General features: G+C 40.1%; 1 protein-coding gene across 2 annotated transcripts in view; it reads right to left on the bottom strand.

Moving 5' to 3' along the window:
• PRKDC (protein kinase, DNA-activated, catalytic subunit) overlaps positions 1–24,670 on the bottom strand; it is a 179,206-nt gene that overhangs the window by 106,897 nt on the left and 47,639 nt on the right. For both annotated transcript variants that reach the window (XR_006741597.1, XM_036437275.2), the window contains exons 27-40: positions 24,159–24,385; positions 19,859–19,953; positions 17,911–18,010; positions 16,199–16,332; positions 14,429–14,680; positions 10,341–10,564; positions 9,044–9,252; positions 8,485–8,617; positions 8,155–8,313; positions 6,902–7,105; positions 3,975–4,160; positions 3,506–3,610; positions 3,067–3,234; positions 810–937 (exon numbers count right to left, since the gene is read on the bottom strand). Coding sequence is in view for 1 of the 2 variants with exons in the window: in XM_036437275.2 (XP_036293168.1) it covers positions 810–937; positions 3,067–3,234; positions 3,506–3,610; positions 3,975–4,160; positions 6,902–7,105; positions 8,155–8,313; positions 8,485–8,617; positions 9,044–9,252; positions 10,341–10,564; positions 14,429–14,680; positions 16,199–16,332; positions 17,911–18,010; positions 19,859–19,953; positions 24,159–24,385 (2,324 nt within the window). In the remaining variant the exon portion in view is untranslated. The remainder of the gene's footprint in view (positions 1–809; positions 938–3,066; positions 3,235–3,505; positions 3,611–3,974; positions 4,161–6,901; positions 7,106–8,154; positions 8,314–8,484; positions 8,618–9,043; positions 9,253–10,340; positions 10,565–14,428; positions 14,681–16,198; positions 16,333–17,910; positions 18,011–19,858; positions 19,954–24,158; positions 24,386–24,670) is intronic.

Genomic DNA, 24,670 nt, shown 5'->3' with positions numbered 1-24,670 from the left:
CGGGCCCGGGGAAGCCGGGCCCAGAGCAGCCGGGTCTGGTGCGGCCAGGCCCGGAGCAGTGGCTGCCAGGCTGGGAGCGGCCAGGCCCGGAGCAGCCGGGTCTGGTGCGGCCAGGCCCGGAGCAGCGGCTGCCAGGCTGGGAGCTGCCAGGCCCGGAGCAGCCGGGTCGGGTGCGGCCAGGCCCGGAGCAGCAGTAGCCAGGTCCAGAGCAACTAGGTCGGGAGCGGCGGTGACCAGACCCGGAGCAGCTGGTTGTGGAACAAACCAGAGCAACAGAGGCCAGGCCCGGAACAGCCAGGCCCAGAACAGCTCGCCCTTCGCCTGCCCCTGCCCCACGGCTGCCTCTCAGACATGGCTGGAAACTTTTGTGGGAACTTGAGGGTCTGCTGAATCAAGTGATGAAGGCTTAGATCTGGATGTGTTGAGTTAGTATAGGGCTGGGGTGTTGATCTGTGAGTGCCTTGGGTGGGGCCTGGATGAGGCTGGTTGACCTATTTGGAAATGTCTTTTGTGTGAAGTGTATCACTGGGCATGTGGTGGTATTATTGATATGAGAAAATGCTGAGTAACTGATTTACTATCTGAAAAGGGATTTACTATCGGGGAAAGGGAGACTGAACATAAACTGCACCTATGGATGAGGACAATGGGGGATGGGGAGGGGGCGTAGGGTGGGATGGGAACCTGGTGGAGGGGGGAAGAAATGAGGAACCTTTGTAACAATTTGATCAATAAAGATTGATTTAAAAAATAAAAAAAAAGAAACATAATGTATATAGTTTCTGGCATTCCAAACTAGAATGACTTACTTTCTCGCAATCTTTTTGAAAGTGGATTGAAATAAGTCTTCCATAATGTGCCGTTGTTCTCGACAAAGAATTTCTGTCATCAACTGCAACAATGTAGGACTTTGAGATAATTCCAATGCATCTAAAAACTACAAAATATATATACATATATATCAAAATATGTAACAATAATAATGATGATAATTTTTTTCAATTTCTGTTTTGTATTTAACAGTTCTAATAAAATATAGAGAGATTATAACAGAATTTCACAGAGAATTAAGAAATACTTCTCGGCCAGCATGGCTCTCTAGTGAAAGTCGACCCACACCAGGAGGTCAAGGTTCGATTCCCAGTTAGGGCACATGCCCGGGTTGCGGGCTCAATCTCCAATGTGTGCAGGAGGCAGCCAGTCTCATTGCTTATTTCTTTTTCTCGTTCTCTTTCTCCTCTCCCCCCCCCCCCCACCCTCTCTGAAATAAATAAAAAAATATTTTTTAAAAAGAAACACTCGCCGGGACCAGTTTGGCTCAGGGGATAGAGCGTCGGCCTGCGGACCAAAGGGTCCCGGGTTCGATTCCGGGCAGGGGCATGTACCTTGGTTGCGGGCACATCCCCAGTGTGCAAGAGGCAGCTGATCGATGATTCTCTCTCATTGATGTTTCTAACTCTCTATCCCTCTCTCTTCCTCTCTGTGAAAAATCAATAAAAAATATTTTTAAAAAATAAAAATAAAAAGAAACACTAATATTTTAGTCATTTTTGCAGATATAATAAATGTTAGACATAAAGTAAATTTCTTAAATGTTTGCATTTTGATTTTGGGGTTTTGCAGGCATTTTTCCCTCTAACAACTTTTAGGATTTTATCTTTATCCTCAGGTTCTGAAATTCCATAATTATGGGCTTTCACTGAGGTTATTTCCCTTCACCATTCTAGGTACTCTGTGGTGTGGAGTCTTTTATTCTGGAGATGTGTGTTTATCAACACCATCTTAGGTTTATAGATGTCTAGGCTGCTTATATAACATTCTGCTCTTTATTCTCCCAATTTCCATCTCAATGTCTACTTGTTCCTCTTTCTAAGATATCTACTCAATTTTACCTCCTGCTCATAGAGAACTGAGGCAGTCACCACCTCAACAGGACACCACACTTGAGGCAACTAACAATGGAGCAGTGACATGATTGGCCTCCTGATGTGCTACTGTTTACTAAACGATTAGCCTGAATCTCAGGACCAATCTTTAAGCCTAACTCCAGTTTAGAGGAAATTACAGTTAGGGACAAGTTCAAGAACACCCCAAGGCCCTAACTGGTTTGGCTCAGTGGGTAGAACGTCGCCCTGCGGACTGAAGGGTCCCAGGTTCAGTTCCAGTCATGGGCATGTACCTTAGTTCCGGATACATCCCCAGTAGGGGGTGTGTAGGAGGCAGCTGATCGATGTTTCTCTCTCATTGATGTTTCTAACTCTCTATCCCTCTCTTTTTCTCTCTGTAAAAAATCAATAAAATTAATAAAAATAAAAAAAGAACACCCCAAGAAAACAATAAAACAAAGATGGGCCAACATCTAAGAGTAGTACTCTGCTTTCTTCCAAAAATTCAATGTCTTGAAAAATGGACAAGCATGCTGAAGTAACTAGGAATGAAGTATCATGATGTCTGTAACTAACTTGCAAATGTTTCAGCCAAAACACACGTACACACTCACAACAAAACAAAGCAAATATGACAGAATGCTAACTATTCGATATAGGAGATGGTAATATGAATGCTGCACTATTCTTTCAATTTTTCTGTACATTTGGGGAAAAGGATATAAAAAGGATGGGGAAGAGTGACTCTGTGTGGATGGTGGTATTTGTACACTGGTCTTTCCCCGAGGATGCCTGGCTCCTTACACCATGGAGTCTGGGCCCACACAGAAGGGCCCCAGGAAGTGGCGTTGGAAGTCATGCAGCATTACTTCCACTGCATTCTTTTGTTGAGTTTTTAAGGCCGACCCATCCACAATGGGAGGAAAGTCAGACTTTGTCTTTCAATGGAAAAGCCACATAAAATATTTCACAATTTAAAATTGGGGGAAAAGTGAATTCCAAAGGATTTAGATATGCATCTGCCTCCACAGTTACCCAGCTATCAAAATGAATTAAATTGGATTCTTAAAGTTACAACACTTTCCTAATGCTGAATATTTCATTTACTTTTCATCACAAAATGAAAAAAAATAAATAAAAATTAATGTTTTCATTTTACTAGGTGCTACTAAAAACTAACCTTTTTCATGAAGTCCACGTAATTGTTGTACTGCAGAGTTCCTGGGGCAAATTCTTCAGACTTCATAGGGAAATTAGAAATGATGATCTTTTCAAGAACATGCTTAAGGTCCTCAAGACTGCCTCCAGTCAGATTGGTGAAGAATGGAAGAAGAATTATAGCTTGACCCTGTGGAGCAATGCAGATATGAAATTACACTAGTTGTGGCTTACAGATTTTACAGCATAAATAAAATTACTGCTTCTAAAGAGTTTGCAAATAAAATGTTAGATAGATTCCAAAAAAAAAAGACTTCAGAATGCCTTCTAGATTACATTAAAAAATAATAATAATAATGAAGAAGGTAGTCTGAAAAAACATCATTTTACTACTTACTTTTTAAATTTGTTATCATTGAAAGTATTACATATGTCCCCTTTTTCACCCCTTTACTACTTACCTTTAAATGTAGACCCAACTTCGAATCAGCAAGTATACTAGTATATGTTGTAAAGACTTCAGGGAACGCGCTGTGACTTATATTAAAAGACATAGATGAATCAATCTAAAGGGGAGGAAATAAAAACATGATACACTACTATATCATGTCTGTAATTTCCTTAACACAGTTTTTAAATGTTTTGTTTTTAGAAATGACCCATAAATGTGTTACTGGGCTCCAATAATATGTCAGCAATTCTTGTTCTAAAATACTTTAAAACTATCTGGTAAGACAATGCATGGAAAGGTATAACAAAAACAAAGTATAAGAAATCACAATGAAGTAAGATAATATAAGTTAAACGTATAAGATATTCACCAATTGTCCAGTTAAAACATTTTTATCAAACCTCTATCAAATTTTTTAAAATACAAATAGGAGTCCAAAACAACAAACACAATTGTATTTTTAAGGTCTCTCAAAATACCTGCAGGATTTTTGCCAGTAAGGTAAGCACGGCCATTTTACTGTCAGGAGCAGAATCCTTGGCCCACCACAAATCACACTTCTTCCAGTTTTGCAGAATGACAGTCACAAGTTTCAATGCTTGGTCTTTCCGACTGGCCCGTTCCCTGAAGCTCTGATCTAACATTCCATTCAAAACAGTGCTCACCTAAAACAATTGTGTGGTGATTGAAGACAAATTCTTAACATTAAGACCGACATATATAACAAAATTTACTTTCACTTCAAAGCTATTCTTGGAAAATAATGATGTTAATTTTATAATAGCTATTCATTTCACAACTCTTCAAATTTGAGAACAGGGCTTTAACATATAAATTTTCCCATAAAAGTATAAGCTGTCTCATTTACAAAATCATGTTCACACGGCTATTTCCTATTACTCAGGGGCATTCTTGATGGGCAGAGGAGTAGCTTTCTTCTGTCACCATCACTACCATGTGCACATGCACACTACCATCCTCACACCTGCACGTGAGTACACATGCACACAGAATTGTATGCATACATTTCCTTTCTATCACCTTTTCAACAGTGTTTCCTATTTGGCTGAGAAAATATTCAATATTTCTATCATTATGGCAATGTGAACATTTTCACAGATGATCCAAGTCATAGACTACCAATACTTTTCCTTTCTTGCACATTTTGATGTCACTGAAGTTAATACTTGTTTACTTTCTTTGCTGTTTTCCATGTGTCCACTATTATTCGTCATCAAATTTTCTCAATTCAATCTCCACAGGACAGTATCAGGAAGCCCATCAGGTCATCTCTGGGTGCCAGCCTCACTCCGGAAATGCTGGTGCCCACCGCCCTCTGAGTCTCACTCTGAGGCCCTCTGGGAGGCCCGGGAGTGTTCTGTGTCCAGGCCAACTTCCCAGATCCAACATCCCCCCCTTTCTTGGCTGATGCCTTGCTTGGTGAAGTACTTCCTCCAGCAGCGCCTTGGAGAGAAGCGCACGGAAAACGCATTCCTTGGAGAAACGGCACACCTGAGACGTGCACGTGGATTTCACTTAACTGAATATCTGGCGGATTCAGAGCTCCATGTTGGAAATCTTTCCTGAATTGCGAGGGAAATTGGGCAAACAGTCTTCCAGCGTCCACTTTGCTGCTACAAAGATAAAAGCAACCCAATTTCTTGATCCTTTTAATGTAATCAGGCTTTCTCCCAGAGTCACGTGTCAGGATCTTTCCTGACAGTGAAACCCCCGGGTGCTGAATTTTCACACACTGTGCTGGACACTCAATGGCCTTCTTCCATCTGAAACTCAAGGTCTTCATTTCTGGGAAATTCTCCTCAGCTGTGAAAGTCTTCTTCCCCCGAGTCAGAGCCCTGCTACCAGACCTTGTACATTGATCCCAAGTTTCCTCATCTTTCTCTCCTTTTCTGTCTTGTCTTTTTTCCTCTACTCTGTGCGAGTTCCTGGATTTTATCTTCCAACCCCATTTTATTTTTAATTTCTGATGCTTATGCTTAATTCTCCCCAATTCTGTTTGTTCTCCGATGTTTCTTTTCAGTAGCAAGTCTTGTTCCATGGATACACTATCTTCTCTCATCTTTCTGAAGATTATTTTTCTTTTTACATTTCCATCTCACTGAATATACTGCTTCAAGTGTCTCGTTCCTTGCCTGTCCCTTTTAGAATCCCCTTCCTCGGGTACTTGGTATTATTTTGCTGTTGGTACATATAAAGGAATTGATCAGAAACACTATCCAGTCAGTGAGCAGGGCTCCCTGGCCATGAAGGTCACTGGAAATTGGTCTGCCTGGGCAGTGATTATATATAGGTAGTACCTTTTTCTCTAGTCTTGCTAAAATATTCTGATATCCTGCCTGAGAGCATAGTCCTAGAAGACTATTCTGGAAGCCAAACTAGGGGGGAACACCTAAGCCCTGAAGACCAGAACCGAACCCCTTCCTGACTTCTGCAGCACAACTGGCTGCCCGTCTCCGCCCTGCTGTGGTCGGTCACACTGCGGCTTTCTTGGACTCCGAAGTCTGTTAACAACGTGTGCTTTTGCCTTCGGCTTCCAAAATGTTGTCACTCTTGCCCTTTTCCCTTTCCTCTGTGTCCTTTAACACTGAATTTTTTTTTAACCCTGTTTCTGTCATTTTAGAGGTATCTGAGGTGGAGGCAAAGGCATATGATTTTTATCTATCATCACCAACAGAAGTCTGAATACTTTAAAAAACTCAAATTGTTATATTTTCTGAGTGTTGTGAGTCTACTATAATTTTATTTCTAACTTTAAAAAATACAAATCCCTAGGGCAATCTATCACAAAATATTCCCCTCAAATAGATAATAAGCACTGCATGGAATAAAAGCTTATTAACTCAGTAGGGAATTATACACTTTTCCCTTAAAATGGTCACTCTAACAGTGAACAGTTCCTGATTGTCTGCAGACCAGGTTAAATTTCAAAATTTTGTAACTTTAGCAAACCAGAGACAACTGAATATGAAGTACTGGTCTCCAAAGGTTCAACACGAGGGGACAAAGTGGGCTACAGCAGGAACGTGCAGGAAATGATCCTGGGTGAACAGGACCGGCGAGGGGCTGGAGGAGAAACAAAGGCAGGCTTGGATACACTTATGAGCTCCAATGCCAAATCCTGACAAAAAGTCATTATCCTGCATAGCTATGCCTTATAAAATTAGGCCTAGAGAGAATTTGGGGGGCGGGGGAGAGAATCAATGTTTCAACACCCATTATTAACTATTCATTAAGGTTGGGTTTTTTCCCTTTGGTTTTGTTGTTAAGCACTGGCAAGAGCTTTAAACCTTCCAGGAAGAAATCTTGTTTTGTTTTTAACAATATATTTCAGGAATACAAACAGTATATAAGAAAATGTACTTTGCGTAAAGTAAAATTTCATTACCATTTTGGGATTATCCACAGATGATTTCATAAGCTCCAGTACAGCACCATCTAGATTTTTCAACAATTCGGTGTTGACTGTGTCTGAGAACAAGCTGTAAAAATACTCTCCGTGGTGGAAGCTGACGATGTTCCTCTGGGACCCTCCTGAGGCTGGCACGGACAGCTCTGCCGTGTCCAGGAGAAGCCTCACCAGGCCCTCACACTGAGAAGACACGGGAAGGGCGATGACTGCAATACACTTCTTAAATGTTACAGAAAGACTTCTTGGGTAGCTATTAACTTTGAAAGTGGAAAATCGCACAAGAGCCTGGTATTTAAAGGTCAGGGTTCAAATTTGAATTAGACACATTTCAATGAGTCTCTACGTTCTAAGTTTCAATTTGGGAAAGAGATCTTCCCTGACTCATGTTTCTCCCAACTTTCTAGACATCTTCCTGTTGCTTTGAGGGGAGAGTCTAGTATTTTTCGGCAAAGCATGTAATCTGTTTACATGAAGTAAACCAAGGAGCAGAGGCTTCCACTGCAGGAGAAAGACAGGCACAATGAGTGGATGCCCAGTACTGGCTGCAGGTCTCCTCTGCAGCAGATGCTGAGGCCAGCCCTGCAGTTCCAACAGAATGAAGACATTTGTGTGTGGTGACTCTAAGTTATTCGGGGGCTCTCCCAAGTCAGCATCTGATGAATTACCAAGGAGAGGGGAAGGGGAGTCATTGTGCCAGCACAGTTCAGCTGTATAGTCACAAACTGTTCTCTGCCTAAAGTCCTTTTGGGAACAAAGAGGGATAGACAAAATCTTAATTTAAAAGAATGCTGTTCTACTTCTTTCATTAAAACAAAACAAAACACACCGAAGCTGAAACCAGTTTGGCTCAGTGGATGGAGCGTCAGTCTGCAGACTGAAGGGTCCCAGGTTCGATTCTGGTCAGGGCATGTCCCTTGGTTGTGGGCACATCCCCAGTGGGATGTGTGCAGGAGGCAGCTGATAGATGTTTCTCTCTCATTGATGTTTCTAACTGTCTATCCCTTTCCCATCCTCTCTGTAAAAAAAAAAATATATATATATATATATATATATATATAATTTAAAAAAACATACCAGAAAACCTTCTAGAAAGTCAGCTCATGTAAATTGATTAAAGTACTTCCGCAGCTAAGAACTTATCCAATTAATTCCAGTTTTTAAAGACACAATGCATAATAGTAACATATTCACATTATTAGGAAAGCATAGCATGTAGTGGTTTCTCCTACCAGTCCTCCAAAAGCAAAGGCCAACTCCAGAAGTCTACTGGCCAGTCGCTTACAACTGGGGTCAAGTGAAGGGAGGCACTGTCGTTCATGTCCAGGAGCGATGCTTTTATAAACCAGGGAAAGCAGCTTTGTGCCAATATAATGATGCTGATCTACAGACTGAAATAAAACCAACAACAAAATATCAAAAACACACAATTTCACACCTTTTGTTAAAAATTCTATAATTCCCATTTCAGCACCCATAAAGGAAGTTCAAAATAGAATGACAATAAATCAACTAGTTAGCTCATTGAAGCTAAGATACATGTAAAAACAAGATGTGGTTACCTGAGATGGCAAGACATCATGCAAAACCCCAGCTCGATAAAGATGTTTACAAGTTGACACGAAAGAGGACAACTTGGCCCTGTCCACGTAAGCATCGGGGCCATACAGGTCAATGCCACAGAGCTCCTCAAAGCTAGCCAAATGAGAAAAGCCAAAAGAAAACCACATGAGAGCCGATCTATTAAATTATTAAGATATACTGGAAAACGTGCGCATTGTTATAAATGTGTTTACTAACGAAATACCCAGCACTCAAATACCTTACACAGCCCTGGAAAATAAACATGGTAACACAAACCAAGGGGCCTGTGCACTAAACCAGCTACGGAAATCAACAAAGGCTAAGCGAGATGCAAGGCTTGTGTACAAGAGGTAAGAAGGCATTTGCTAAATAGATGATTTTCAAACAACTGATGAGATCCTCTGCACCCAACACCCCATTGATGAGATCCCTCACTTGAAGAAATGGAGCTAGAGCTGACCGGCACACAGCTCCGGAGCACGGTGCAATCTTTAAGTCCTCCACATCCCTGACCCTGAGCATGACCCGAATGCCCACCTCTGTGCTGTTATTTTTTCCTTGAGGCTCCTCTCTAGAATGTCTTTGTATGGAGAGTTCTTTAGTGCTTTCATCAGGTTCACACAAACATCAGGAAGGTGATTCATAATGTGGACATCACTGATATTGAAACCTATGCTCGAGGGCTCACATAAGGTTTTCACCAAGAGTTTCATAAGGTTTGTGTTACATAAATACTTTTCAAGAAGCTGTAAAAGATAAATTTGAATAAGAACACATCTATTAGTCAGAATTAGATTTTCACTGAAGTGTAAGGTCCATGAAGTTGGGAAATTTTGCCTGGATAGGGCAAGGGTTGGCAAACTTTCTCTGTAAAGGGTTGGACAATAAATGTGTTTAACTTTATGTACCATGCAGTCTCTGCTGCAGCTACTTAAAAGCCATTATAGTGTGAAAGCCACCATGAACAATATGTGAACAAATAAACCTGGATGTGTTCCAATAAAACCTTCTTTGTAAAAAATTTTATTTATTGACATTAGAGATGAGAGAGAGAGAGAGGAATCAATTTGTTGTTTGCTTTCTTTGGAACTTCCTGTATGTGCCCTGACCAGGGACTGAACTCGCAACCTTGGCATATTGGACAACACTGTAACCAACTGAGCTACCTGGCCAGGGTTAAAGCCTTCTTTACAAGAGCAAGTAGTAGGTGGTATCTGACCTAGAGCCCACAGTTTCCCAGCCACTGAGTCAGGTCAATGCTATATCCACAGGACAGAACCTGGCATACAGTAGACACTTAGTATATATTAATTAGATGGACTGACTGGGATTTGTTTATATAATAAGCCTAACAGATACATTTATATATATTTGCTAATTAAAGTTTCCTAAGGTAGATATTTGATTGTAGTATGAAAATGCAATCCTATATAATAAAAGGCTAATATGCAATTTGTCCCCTTGACAGCTCGCTATGACATGTGCTGATTACCAGGGGGCAGAGTGGAACGAAGGAAGGCCCAGCCAGCAGCCGGCAGCCGAGGGAAGGAAGGCCCCAAACGGCCCTGATCACCGGCCAGGCCTAGGGACCCTACCTGTGCAGGAATTGTGTGCATCTGGCCTCTAGTATCTAATAAAAATTTAGAAAAACTTTTGTATTTTAGTCACACAAGGAGCATCTGAAGTACATGCAGTTTTGTTATTTTCAGAAAGAGGTAACTCCTACAGCAATGAAAAGTTCTAAGACGGCCCACACCACTTCTAATAGGCACTTTTTAGGTATTCTTCCAGTGCCAAGTGTTGTCCTCAAATAGAGCAGCAGGACTGATCCTACCTTCCAGCCTCCTGGGTAGACTCTGAGCAGTGTTGTAGTAAATTCCATAATCCGAACGACAATTGTGCATTTGCTGTAATTATATCGTTCTTCCTCTTGTGGGCTGAGTCTGTTATCTGTCATCCCAGGGCCAAAGCACTTCATAGCTGCCATAGCATCATGCATAGCAATGCTTTCTAAAAAGAAAGCCACTGCTCTCCAAAGCGAAGACTGTGTCTCAGTACCTAGAAAAAATTGCATTGAAATACCAACATTTATTTTCTCTAACTCCAAGGTCCACAGTAAATTTGAGTTTAGAAAAGTGTACCTCCCTCTCTCCCTCACTCCTTTTCTTCCTTAAATATAGTCATGATGTAGTCAAAATTCAAAAGTAAAAGAAGATGTTCAATAAAAGCTAAATAAAATGGCACTAATTTCTACTCATTTCAGAATTTCAGAATTAAGACCACCCAAACAGAAATCAACTTTAACTCAGAGTAAGAACACATCTACTGTAGATTAGTAGGTCTTGCTTTTCAAACATTAGTTATGGGAATATAAATTAATATGATCTTTTTGAAGGTCAATTTGGCAAATCATATCAAAAGCTTTAAAAAAAATGTGTATTCCAAATTCTGTTAAATGTTGAGAGACTCATATGATTTGATCCAGCACTGACATTTATTCTAGTGAAAGAGTTGCAAGATATGTTTATAGGGATGTTCATTTTAGCACTGTTCTTAATAACAGAAAATAAAAACAACCTAAATGTCCTTCAAAGGGCTGACAGACCAATTATGGCAATCATCTTCAAACAGGTATACTATAGAATCAATTTCAGATCAACCAAAAGAACTTTTTCACAAAACTCATCTATCTGAAAATGATTGTGTTTGTGCTCCTTACTCATCTCCACCCCTTTAATAACTGCCCTTCTACTTAAAAGAAATAGTCCTAGCTGGTAGATCAGTGGTTAGAGCACATGTGTCAAACACAAGGCCCGCGGGCCAAATCTGTCCCGCCAGGCCTTGCAATGTGGCCCGCACCGCGCTCTCATCACTGCACTCCGCTGCGTTTCCATCACAATGACAGTGTATGACTGTTCAGTAAACCATTCGGCACGCGATTTAGGCTGGATTTTAGATTTTGGCCCCTTCTCTGATTGAGTTCGACACCCCTAGGTTAGTGTGTCGGCCTATGGACCAAAGAGTCTCAGGTTTGATTCCAGTGAAAGGCATGTACTACCTTGGTTGCAGGCTTGATCCCCAGCGCTACTCAGAGCACATGCAGGAGGCAACCAATGTTGCTTTCACATCAATGTTTCTCTCTCTGTCTCTCTCCCTGTCACTCACTCTAAAAATCAATGAAAAAAATATCCTTGGGTAAGGATGAAGAAAAAAAAGAAGAAAAAGGAAGGAAAAAAGGGAGGGAGGGAGGGAGGAACGATGGAAGGTAGGTACACCTTTCTCCTCTCCTCAATTACTGTAGACCTTTGGAGCCCCGAAAAAACAATCTATACTAATAAAAGGGTAATACGCTAATTGGACTGAGAGACCTTCCAGGAGACCTTCCGAACCTCCTTCTGGACAAAGACATGGTGGCAGGGATGAGGCAGAAGTGGTTAGGGGCGATCAAGCCAGAAAGGGAGGGCAGTAGGGGGTGATCAGGCTGGTGGGGGAGAGGGGGAGGGAGGGGACAGTTGGGGGCAAGCAGGCCAGCAGGCAGAGTAGTTAGGGGCGATCAGCAGGTAGGCAGTTGAGCAGTTAGGAGCCAGCAGTGTCAGATTGTGAGAGGGATGTCTGACTGCCGGTTTAGGCCCAATCCCTGAGGAGCCCCCAATTGGAGAGGGTGCAGGCCGGGCTGAGGGATACTCTCCCCCCATGCATGAATTTCATGCACTGGGCCACTAGTCCTACATAATAAAGATGTAATATGAAAATGGTCATTATGCCATGAAGCGTAACAACCAACCGCATAATAACCAGATCACGGATCAGCAAGCTACAAGCAGAGAGCTACAGGAGGGGGCAGGGCAGCAAGCTATGAGGGGATGGGGGCAGGTAAGCTACAGGAGGATGGGCAGTGGGCAGAGAGCTACTGGAGGGTAGCAGCGAGCTACTGTTAAGCTACTGGTGCATGGGTTCGTGCACCAGTAGCTTAACAGTAATAAAATAGTGATACATGTGTTGAAAGAGTAAATAACGGTAATGATCGAGTGACCAATTCTTTCTAAGTATAATGGTTTCCAATTCTTGTTTTCATAAAATTTAAGGAAAATAAATTATACTGTCAATCATTAAAAAATAATTTTGATGACAGGTCACTATGTATTCAAAGAAGTGAGAAATACATTAAGAATTTCATTCTCAAATATCAAGTATTCTTGACTACACAGACTATGAGCACAGATATCTTAAATGTAGGAACAAAGTCTATTTTAGAATTATTCAAATATGGGACCCGTTTATTGTGAACAAGTTGATTTAGTATTAAAATCTAAAGAAACAAAAAATATTCTAACCATATAATCTTGCTTTTTATATATAATAATTATAAAAATGCTTATTATGTTTACGTTGCGGAGGTAACGAGTATAAAGTGCCCTAGTAACAAATGTACTAGTAATGATAACTCAACACAGAAGAAACCTTTATAAAAACACACCCTTTGTTTCAAAGACAGAGGTAGAATTATACATGAAAATATAAGCATAAAAGCATAATACTTTAAGGTTTAAAAAAAAATGTAAGAAGAATGAAATAGTAATAATACAGGGATTCTGCAAAATTTCCAGTAAAAAAACTATTTTAAAGCTGATGATGTTGTCTATAAAACTCCTAGTTCCATTAAGTACAGTGAAATTTCTTTAATAAAAAACAAACAAATTACAGTAAAGCACATATAATCATCCATTAACTAAAAAATGAAAATTTTAAAAATATATATTAAAAGTTTAGAAAACACTAAACTGTTAAAATTTTTATCATTAGGAAATGTGATTAGGAAAGAGGTTTTGCATATTTTTATGCCTTATTTCCTTGCTCAAACTTTCAAAATGAGGATATATGAGAGCTCTTAAAACAATATATTTAAGGTACTATTGACATCTGCACAGCTACTATTGCTATTTTCCAAGTTTCACAACGTTCTGACCTATCACTTTGAGAATCTCATGCTAGAATCACACAAAATCTCATGCTAAAGAATCAAGACTTCCCCAGAATGGCATAAGATCTGTTTCCTTGAACCCTCGCATGTATGCATTCACGTTCATTAAACACTCCCCCCTCTGCCTGGTTCTACCATCCTCAGAAGGAAAATAACCTAAATTCCTAAATATGAACTTTACCTCTGACAAAATTAAAGAGAGAATGGTACAATAGTTCCCTTAGTTAGCCACCATCACTAGAGTAATTTTCCACCTAAATTAAAAATCATTTAAATAAAATAAATAAATAAATAATAGAACATGTTCTGAGTGTCAAGTCTGAGGTTCTCTTGAGAGGACTTAAGTGAAATCTCAGAAGATTAACATATGCTGCTCAGAGAACCAGGAAGCAGGGAACAAGCCTTCAAGCCAATAGTCAGCTCCAAATGCTCTGTCCTTTACCGCTCCACAGCCAGCTCCTGCCCTGACAGGTCCTATTAAGTCACAAAAGGATGGAGCCTGCCCACCTTCTTCTGCCTCTCCGTAAACAATAAAAAACGCTTGCAGAATATAAATAAGCAAAGCAAACACACATCATACAGAAGCATGAACAAGATCTTAAGGTCTCAAATGAGTAAGAAACCTTCAAATGCACAATCTGAAAACAAAAACCTCAAAAGGTGATTTTATAAAAGGGTCAAGAACCTATGGACAGAGCAAGAACAACAGGCTGAACAGATTTTTGCAGCCTCGGTGGTGGCATCGATACTCACACCCTCACTGTGAGTTTAAGTAAGAATACAAGTAAAGCTTTCACAGTACTGAGTGAGTGGTATGTGATCACCACTGTTGTTATTCTGTGATAGCAGCAAACTGTCTCATCAAAAAGCCCACTGAGCCTTCCCCAGAAAGACTCCCGGCAGAACTGAACAACACTAACTTAGGGGCAAGTCCCACCTACCCAGGACCTCGGATGCCTCCAAGGTCCTCTCTCCGATGAAGGTGTTGTAGCACTCCAGCGCCGCCAGCAGCATGTCCATCCACTGCAGGGCCGCCCTGAGGCTGAACGGCCCTTGCACATGGAAGAGGGTGGGCTGAGCGAGGATGCCTGACTGCTGACCGCAGCCTCCTCCCCCCTCAAATGTGTTTATGAGAAAGGAAGCATCTTTTTTCTTGATAATGTCTTTCAGCCATAAAGAAGGAGATGGGGTGCCTTAAAAAAGAAACAAAATTAAACGCACATATAAATAATTACCACTTAATTTAAATTATTTCATCTAATCACTGTTCCTAATTAGAATTTAGGCTCACTGGGATCAGGCCTAAACCGGCAGTTGGACATTCCTCTCACAATCCAGAACTGCTGGTTCCCAATCGCTTGCCTGCCTCTGCCTGATTGCCTCTAACTGCTTCTGCCTGCCAAGGTGGTCACCCCCTAACCACTCCCCTGTCAGCCTGATCAATGTCTAACTACTCCTAGCCAGCCCAATTGCCCCTAACTGTCCTCCCCTGCAGGCTTGGTCACCTCCAACTGTCCTCCCCTGCTGGCCTGGTCACCCTTAACTGCCCTCCCTTGCAGGCTTGGTTGACCCCAACTGCCTTCACCTGCAAGTCTGTCCCCCCTCAACTTCCCTCCACTGCAGGTCTGGCCCCCCCAACTGCCCTCCCCTGCGGGCCCGGTCACCCCTCAACTGCCCTCCCCTGCAGGCCTGCACCAACTGGGAATGTGCCCACAACTGCCCCCCCCCCGCCAGCCATATTGTGGTGGCCGTCTTGTGTCCATATGGGGGCAGCCATCTGTGTCTTGGAGTGATAGTCAATTTGCATATTACTCTTTTATTAGATAGGATAATACACATTCTCTAAATTAAAAATATAAATATACATTTCTAAATATAAATAAAATTATAATATGTATATTATATGTATGCCACATATAATATATAGCATGAATACAATTATTACAGTATATAATATATAGTATATAACATTATATTGTAGTATACTTCATAATATAAAAAAATTTAGAATCCTTCTAAGCTTCAGAATTACATGAATTTTTAACCTCTTCACCCATGAAGAAAAAACCCCAAAATAGTACTCCATCCATTTTCTAAAGACAACTTCTTCTCTATTATGATTGGTAGTGCACCGTCATTAATTATCTTACGTGTGTACGTACACTTTACTGGCTTAGTACATTCATTATTGAAAAGCATAGGTTCACTTTTTTCCTTTAATATCACAATGATTTGAGATCATTCAGACTTAGGACACTATCAGTTTCTTACTAATTGCATACTTAAATAAGACCATTACATTATTTCATTAACATTAATATGATTTTTAAATCTAAATTAATATCATGTTAACAGCTGCAATGGTAATCCAACTCTATTTCTTTTAAATGGGATAGAAAAGCAAAAATGTAGTGAAATAAAAAAGATGCTGGAGGATTCTAAATGTACTTCCTCTGTACCATTTGACTAACATCAAAATAGCATTTTTTCTTCCCTTCTCTAAAACTTTGAGAAATGTACACACATAATTTATCATTTGTCATACAATTGACCTGTAATGATTACTAAACATACTTATTGTTGTATTTATTAGAAACATTTTTTGTTATATTCATCTAAAAAATGGAAAGAATACATTTTAAATAAGTATACATCTCTAAACTACTGGTAAAGCAAAACCCAAGATTTATAGGGCATAAAGATCACCATACCTGGCAATAAAGGAACAAAGTCATAAAACAGTTCTATGGATTTGTGTCGACATTCTGTCTGGGGCCTCCCGCAATTGGCTAAAAGCCAGTGGACCACATCCAATAAACACAATGATGCCGCAGGTGGAAATCCTCTATATGGAGATAACACAAGGTACATAATATATATAACCTAGTATTTAAATGACCCAAGAGTCTAGGCATCAAAAACTCAAATTTTCCACACTGATACATGTAGAAACCTCATTAAAACGCATTCAGTTTATTTTTAATGTATTATCATTAGAATACAGTAAAAAAATGACACATTAAATAGTCCCTAAATGCTGCTTACCTCCCCTCCCCCTACATCCCCCCCCAGGGAGAAATTATAAAACATTTCTTTAAAAAAACAGCACCAAGTATTTTTATGTCTCCTGTACCCTGCACTTGAAAACAAAAGAGCATTTAAGATCTAAAGCAGTGCTCCTCAAATTGTGGTCCCTGGACCAAGCTGCCTCAATATTACCTGTAAATGTAGTAGAAATGCAAATTCTTGGCCCAACTTCAGACCTGTGCAACAGATTCTGAGGGCAGGGTCCAGTGACCTGTGTTTTAACTAAACCTCCAACTAATCCTGATGCATGCTCAAGCTTGAGAACCCACGGTTTAAAGAGACATTTTAATGGCAGAATGTGAAAGAATAAGTTTTAAAACAGAGGACCTATTAGTACCCAGTCTACATGGGCCAATGCCAGCAGCAGCCAGCAGCGGACACCAGAGTTCCCGCATAGGGGCTAATGCATGGCACCCCATCCTGTCGGAGATGAGGCTTGCTGGGATGGAAATGAGAGCAAAGACTAGAAACCACTCAGTAACCCAGCCTTGGCTGAGAGCAGCTTCATCTCATAAGTCTATAATTCCATGTCTGTCAAATCCTATTTCAATATTTCAGTTCTTATATTTCAAATTTACTGTAAAATAGTTCATGCATAGTCTAGGCCACATGTGTCAAACACAAGGCCCGCGGGCCAAATCCGTCCCGCCAGGCCTTGCAATGTGGCCCGCACCGCGCTGTCATCATTGCACTCCGCTGCGTTTCCATCACAATGACAGTGTATGACTGTTCAGTAAACCATTCGGCCCGCGATTTAGGCTGGATTTTAGATTTTGGCCCCTTCTCTGATTGAGTTCGACACCCCTAGTCTAGGCAAATAATTCCACATCAAATTGGTATTCAAATTAGTGCAGGTAAAATAAATTGTTACAAAACAAATTTTCAAATTATATCCACTGTCCCAACCAAGATCAAATTAATACCTTAAGCCAAGCAATTTCAAACATAAAGCTTTTTAATGTCTTTGGAAAAGTGACTCTTCATACTTCCACACATTCCTTGTTTAGAAAACTAATTCTGGCCTGGTGGGTGTAGCTCAGTGGTTGAGTGTCAACCTATAAACCAGGAGGTCATGGTTCGAATACTGGTTAGGGCATATGCTTGGGTTATGGGCTTGATCCCCAGTGTGGGAATGCAGGAGACAGCCAATCAATGTTTCTCTCTCATCATTGATGTTTCTCTCTCTCCCCCTCTCTGAAATCAATAAAAGTATTTTTTATAAAATACTAATTCTGCATATTTCCACACATTCCTCCCAACCCCTCTTTCATTAACTGAGAATTAATTTTATGGTGGGGGGGAGGGGGAAATGAAAAACTGAAGGAATATCACCTACCGTGGGCAACGTCGTTTTTTTGCTTCGTTTAAGGAAATGTGCTTCTTTTCAATGATACGACATAGGTGATCAATGGCATCATGACACTGTTGAATTGTACCTGTTCCCAAGTACAAAGACATATTTCCAAAGAAGATATATGCCGGTTATTAATAAATAAATTAGCATTATAGATTTATTGATGTAATTTTTAGAGATAAATTTACAATAGATTTAGTATCTTTTCACCCAGAATTTAAACTTTAAATAAAAGATTTACATTGTACGTCCAAAACCAAACCCCATATTTAATGCAAGATGATAGCCCTAGTCTGTATGGCTCAGTGGATAGAGTGTCGACCTGCAGACCAAAGAGTCCCGGGTTCAATTCCAAAAAGAGCATTTATCTCAGTTGCAGGATCCTCCCCAGCCAGGGCCCTGGTCAGGACATGTGCAGGAGGCAACCAATCAATGTTTTTCTCTCACATCAATATTTCTCTCTGTCTTTCCTTCTCTCACTACTAAATCAATGGAAAAATATCCTCGGGTGAGGATAAAAAAAGAAAAAAGAAGAATGCAAGATAGTTATGGAGCACACTCGCACATACAGCAATACCACACCTATTGAGACACTCCCCCACCACCCCTTTGGCCAAACAAAGCACAGCCACATCAATGGATTTGAGATGGAAGAGACTCTGGATGTATTACAAACCCACATACCACACAAGAGCCCATGCATTGCAATTTAAGGCTTTTATTTAAAGGGCATAATTTGACCTCTCCTTCTTCTTATGTACGTTAAACTATATTATAGTTTAATAATATGACCACTATAGAAGAACAGAGCTAAAATAGTAAAATGGTTATTTAGGAAAAGAGCCTTACAGAACTTCTTTTAACCTGTGACCAAAATAAAGTTTCCTTTCTGAACTTTTTAAATACGGCAGTAATTTTAAAAATGTAAAGTTTCACTTGATGAAAAAAACAACTTAAGATATAAAGATAAACAAAGCAATAGTACACTAAATTTTAAGCATTTTTGCCCATAGCAGGCTATCAACATGAAGGATAATAGAGTTCAACCTGTCTTAAAAAAATAAACAGAAACCAAAATCTGGATAAATGAACGAGAAATTCTGCCACCATGCAGCTATGGGACCTAGATCAGCTGCTTACATTCTCTGGGCACCTGAGCCTGACTAATGTGGAAACAAATGGGGCAGTCTCTAACAAGGCTTCCAGCTCAAACATTCCATGCTGTTCCTAACAGCTTCTGTCCAGAATTTAACTGTAAAGGCTATCATTTATTATTCTCTTAGCTACTTTAGCCTATTCCTGACTTTTTTATTTCTTCAACCAAGGTACATGCCCTTGACCGGAATCGAACCTCGGCCCTTTTAGTCTGAAGGCCGATGCTTTATCCACTGAGCTAAACTAGATTGCTTTGGATAATATGGCCTTTTTTATTTCTTAATTACAGTCAAAAGAGCTTCATCACAATCTGTAGTGAGAATCATGTTCTACTATCTAAATTATCATTAGTGAGCTCAGGAACATTGACCACATCTCAGTGGTTTTCACATCCAGCTTTCTTTACATTGTACAGTCAGTATACTTTCACATTTTGTGTCATCATAGCAACTGGTGGCTTCATTGAACTCACAATAAAACTGTCCCACCTGCCCTGCAGGATCTCTGACCAATCAAGGGTCAACCTCAGTGTCCATCAGGGGTACATGGTGAATCTTAGAAATGGAGGGCATGGCAAACGCTTTTACAAATTGGAATTGAGGCAATGAAGGGGTATATATCCCCTTCACATGTATCATCCTAAATGGGAGACATGAGAAAGGCATACCACCTTGTGACAGAAGCAGCTGAGGCTTAATCCCTGAGTGAAAAGGCTCTTAAAGAGTTGTAAGGCAAACAGAATTGGCATGCACAGAGAAGCTCGGATAAGACCTACCTAAGGATTTTTCATCTGCATGTGCTAAGGCCAGACTTTCCATATATGTAACCAAGGATTCAAACACGAACTGCTCTACCAGAGACTCTTCTTCCCTGTAAAATAAAGAATACAATCCTCACATAAAGAAACAAGAAAGCAGAAATGAGGACAAAAGTAATGTTACTAAACAATACATACATTAATTAAATTTATTCTTAAAATTGGCTCATGTTTTACAATATAAAACAATCTGTTGAGAGAAACAAAGATGGAAGCATAGGTAAACACCTAAACTGCTGCCTCACACAACGATTTCAAAACTACAACTAGAAGACAAAACGGACATCATCCAAAACCACAGGAAGGCTGGCTGAGTGGAAATTCTACAACTAGAAGAAAAGAGAAAAGCACACTGAGACTCAAAGGAGCTGTAGAAGGCAGAAGTACTGAGGCGCGCGCACGCAGAGAAGGTTGGCCACTGAGTACATGGCTGGCTCTCTCAACTGGGAGGGAGACAAAAGCTCCCTACAGCTCTAAACTCCAATTCTGGGCAAGACTCTGGGGAACCAGACGCATTCGGGGAGAAACTGAACCGTCAGGAAAGAGAAAAGCACACTGAGCCTCAGAGAAACTGCGGAAGGCAGAGGTACTGAGGCACGCGAGCACAGAGAGGGCTGGCAACTGAGTACATGGCAGGCTCTCTCAATAAGGAGGGAGTCAAAAGTTCCCGACCAGTTCCGGGCGAGACTCTGGGGACCCAGACTCATTCAGAGAGAAACTGGACTGTCTGTCAGTGGGTGAAACTTGAGCGTGGCTTTCTCTCAGAGGTTCTTGCAGCCATTACCGCAGGACACTGAGACCCAGGGGTCTCTTAGGGCAGGGCTGACGGGAAGCCATTGCTGCTGTCTACTCCGCTCCATCCAAGCTGAGCACAGAGGCTTTTGCAAGTCTTGTCTCATAAGAGAGTCTCCTGCACAGAAGTAGTATTATTTATTCTATTTCTGTGGAAAGTAACCATTAGTATTTTGATATGGATTGCTTTAAATTTGTAGATTGCTTTGGATAATATGGAAAATTTAATTATGTTAATTCCAATCCATAAACACATTATATATCATGATATTCCATTTATTTGTATCTATTTTTTTCCCTTCAATGTCCTAAATTTTTTTGACTACAGATCTTTTACCTCTGGTTATATGTATTCTTAGGTATTTTATTATTTTTGTTGTAATTGGATTGTCTTTTTATTATCTCTTATACTTCATAATCTATATATACAATACATATATATATACACACACACACACACACACACACACACACAGGGAATATGCTAATTAGCCAGGCATTAGGACTGCTCAGGATTTGCTGCTGTGCAGATGGGCAGGAGGGGACTGTGTGCTACCCCCAGCCTCAGCGGCCATGGGGAGGCTGGGGCTAGGGAAGGGCCAGAATGGAGACACAACACACAGGAGCACCTGTCCCCAACCCAGTGACACAACGGGGGGCTGGCGCTATGTGCGTCAGGCATGGGTCCTGGCCCCCTACAGGGTGCCTCCTCCCATGGCGGGAGGCCATGAGCCTCCTCTCGCAATTTCAGTCGAGTGCTGGGCCTCTAGTTGGTGTATAAAAATGTAACTAATTTCTGAATATTAAATTTATTTCTTGCTACTTTACTGATTTCATTAATTAGTTCATATACGTATGTGTGTGTGTGTGTGTGTGTGTGTGTGTGTGTGTGTGTGTGTATATATATATATATATATATATATATATATATATATTTTTTTTTTTTTAGAAAGCTTTGTGGAGTATGGACATTTTCACAATATTAATTTTTCCAATCCATGACCATTGAGTATCTTTCTACTTATTGTTGTATTCTTCAATATTTTTTGTTAATGTCTTATAGTTTTCAATGTATAAGTCTTTCAACTTCTTTGTTAAATTTATTCCTAGGTATTTTATTCTTTTTGCTGCAAATAAGATTGTTTTCTTAATTTTTCTTTCTTATATTTTGTTAATGTATAAGAAATACAACAAATAGTTGCATACTTGTTATCCTGCAACTTTATTAAATTTGGCTAATAGGTACAACAGTTTTTGGGGGGAGTCATTAGGATTTTCTATACATAGCATAGTATGTATCTGCAAATAGTGACAGCTTTACATATATGTTGCAAATATTCTTCTGTACCTATACGTTACAATTTTAAAATATTTAAAAAATAATGAAGTGGGTTTTTTGAACTCTAGTCATTTTGCACAGGATAGATTTCTATCAATCTATCCATCTATTATCTATCTACCTAATCATCTATTTATTTTATAATATCTCCCCTCATCTCTATCCCAACTGCCACTGAGAAGCTATGCTGACAAATGAGGTCAGGTTCCTCATTATACAATTACTTAGTAATCATGTACCACTACTTAAAAACACCAATTTCAAGTATATATTTTATATTTACCTCTGTGAATAATTATTCTCTCTCTTTCTTAAATGCAAACTTCATGAAGGGCTATATCTTTATGTCACCGGTATTTGGCACAATGTCTAGCACATAAAGTCTTTTTGAATTTTTAAATCAAATTCATTGCAGTGACACTTGTTAATTCTACTATATAAGTGTCAAGTGTATAATTCTATAATACATCATCTGTACATTGCATTGATTTTGTATCCTTCAATTTTACTGTATTTACTTCATGTTTCTACTAGGTTTTGTGTGTGTGTGTGTGTGTGTGTGTGTGTATGTGTGTATGCTTGGAGTTTTTTGTGGCCTTCAAGGTTTTCTTTATAGAGTATCATGTCACCTGCAAAAATGTCAATTTTACTTCATTCCCAATTTGAATTCCAATTTTGTCTCTCTTGCCTGACTGCTCTGGATAGGACTTCCAGAACTATGTTGAACAACAGTGCTGAGAGGGCATCCTTTTCTGTTCCTGATATTGGAGAAAAAGCTTTCCATTTTTTTGCCACTGAGTACAATATTAGCTGAGGGCTTATAATACATGACACATAAAATTTTTAATAAATAATGCTAAGTGAATGAAAAATTACTTTTGGTCAAGAACTAATTAACTTTTTTTTTAAATATATTTTATTGATTTTGTACAGAGAGGAAGGGAGAGAGAGAGAGTTAGAAACATCGATGAGAGTCATCTATCAGCTGCCTCTTGCACACCCCCTACTGGGGATATGCCCACAACCAAGGTACATGCCCTTGACCGGAATCGAACCTGGGACCTTTCAGTCCCCACGCCGATACTCTATCCATTGAGCCAAACCGGTTTCGGCTAATTAACTTTTCTTAGACTTTTCTAAGAGCTCTTTCATTGGCTGTCAGTACCACTCGGATTCACACTCTATAAGTTATTGGCAGGTATATTTTAGGAGGAAATCTAACCGTGATGCTCCATGTTCCCACTATTCCAGGGACTCAACTGAGTTAAACTATGTTTCTTAACTGGACACACAAAGGCTCCTGGCTGGCCTCACAACACTCTCTTCTAAGCTTCAAACTCCACAATCAATACAAATATAAAATATCTTTATCCCTTGTATACCATCCTATTTCATATCTGACTTGCACTAGCTCAGTGGTTGGCAAACTGCAGCTCGCAAGTCACATGCGAGTTTGCCACTCTGCTGACTAATGGATTTGCCAACCACTGGGTTAGAACATTAGTCAACACAGTAGCAAACTGCATGTGGCTTTAGCTCATCTCCATTCATCCTTTAAGTCGCATTTCAAGTATAAATGTGAGGGAAAGCCTTTCCTAACCTACTCAAGCTGGCTTAGACACCTGCCTTCTGATGCTCCAAAAGACCCTACAGTGCCGTCTGCTGCATTTATAAGACCGCTGTAGTATTTTATTGATTTTTTACAGAGAGGAAGAGAGAGGGATAGTTAGAAACATCGATGAGAGAAAATCATCGATCAGCTGCCTCTTGCACACCCCCTACTGGGGATGTGCCCGCAACCAAGGTACATGCCCTTGACCGGAATCGAACCTGGGACCCTTCAGTCTGCAGGCCGACGCTCTATCCACTGAGCCAAACCGGTTTCGACAAGACCGCTGTAGTATTGTGTGTGTACGCATTTCTCAGCAGGTCCTGAGCTTCTTGACTACAAACTGCATTTTAATTCAGTTTTTTAATGCCTAGAAACTAGAACAGCACCCAGCACACACTTATTAAATATCTGATATATGACTACATGGACACATAAACACTACGTCACTTTTCCAAATCACTACAGATAATTTAAAAACTTGTTTTACACTCTCGCCGGTCATGTGGTTTACTAACCTGAATTCTTTGTAGATATTATTAAAAGCAAGTGATGCTCCTAGCCTCTTGAAAGCACTGGGGTGAAGTGCAAAGCTATACAGTCGCTTGAAAAGTGATTTGGTGTTTACTGAACTTTTCTCCTGCTGCTGTGGTGTTGTCTGTTTAATGGACCATCTGAGGAATTCTCGAATACACCGACCACAAAAGTCTCTCAAAGTGCTGTCAATGGGGTCCACAATTCCATCCTAAAACAAAGTATAGCATGACAATTGAATACCTTATCTTCCTCTGAGCACAACCAAAGTATGTTATAAAAATTTATTTACAACACTATAAAAGAAAAAAAAATCAATATCTAGAATCTAGACTCTAATAAATTCCAACTGACATAATAACAATACTTTAAATAAATCCAGAAACTGAAAAATCCTTTTAAAAAAGGAATGCTTTAACCAGTACCAACAAAGCAGTCTTTCCCTGTAGAAACATAATAGCCACACGCTAGGAATTTTTGTTGCTGACGTGACCCT

This window comes from Pipistrellus kuhlii, unplaced genomic scaffold, assembly GCF_014108245.1.
Source record: "Pipistrellus kuhlii isolate mPipKuh1 unplaced genomic scaffold, mPipKuh1.p scaffold_m20_p_14, whole genome shotgun sequence".
In the NCBI taxonomy this organism is placed as follows: Eukaryota; Metazoa; Chordata; class Mammalia; order Chiroptera; family Vespertilionidae; genus Pipistrellus; species Pipistrellus kuhlii.
The sequence above is the reverse complement of the archived record's forward strand: the minus strand, read 5'-3'. Positions and strand labels throughout refer to the sequence as shown.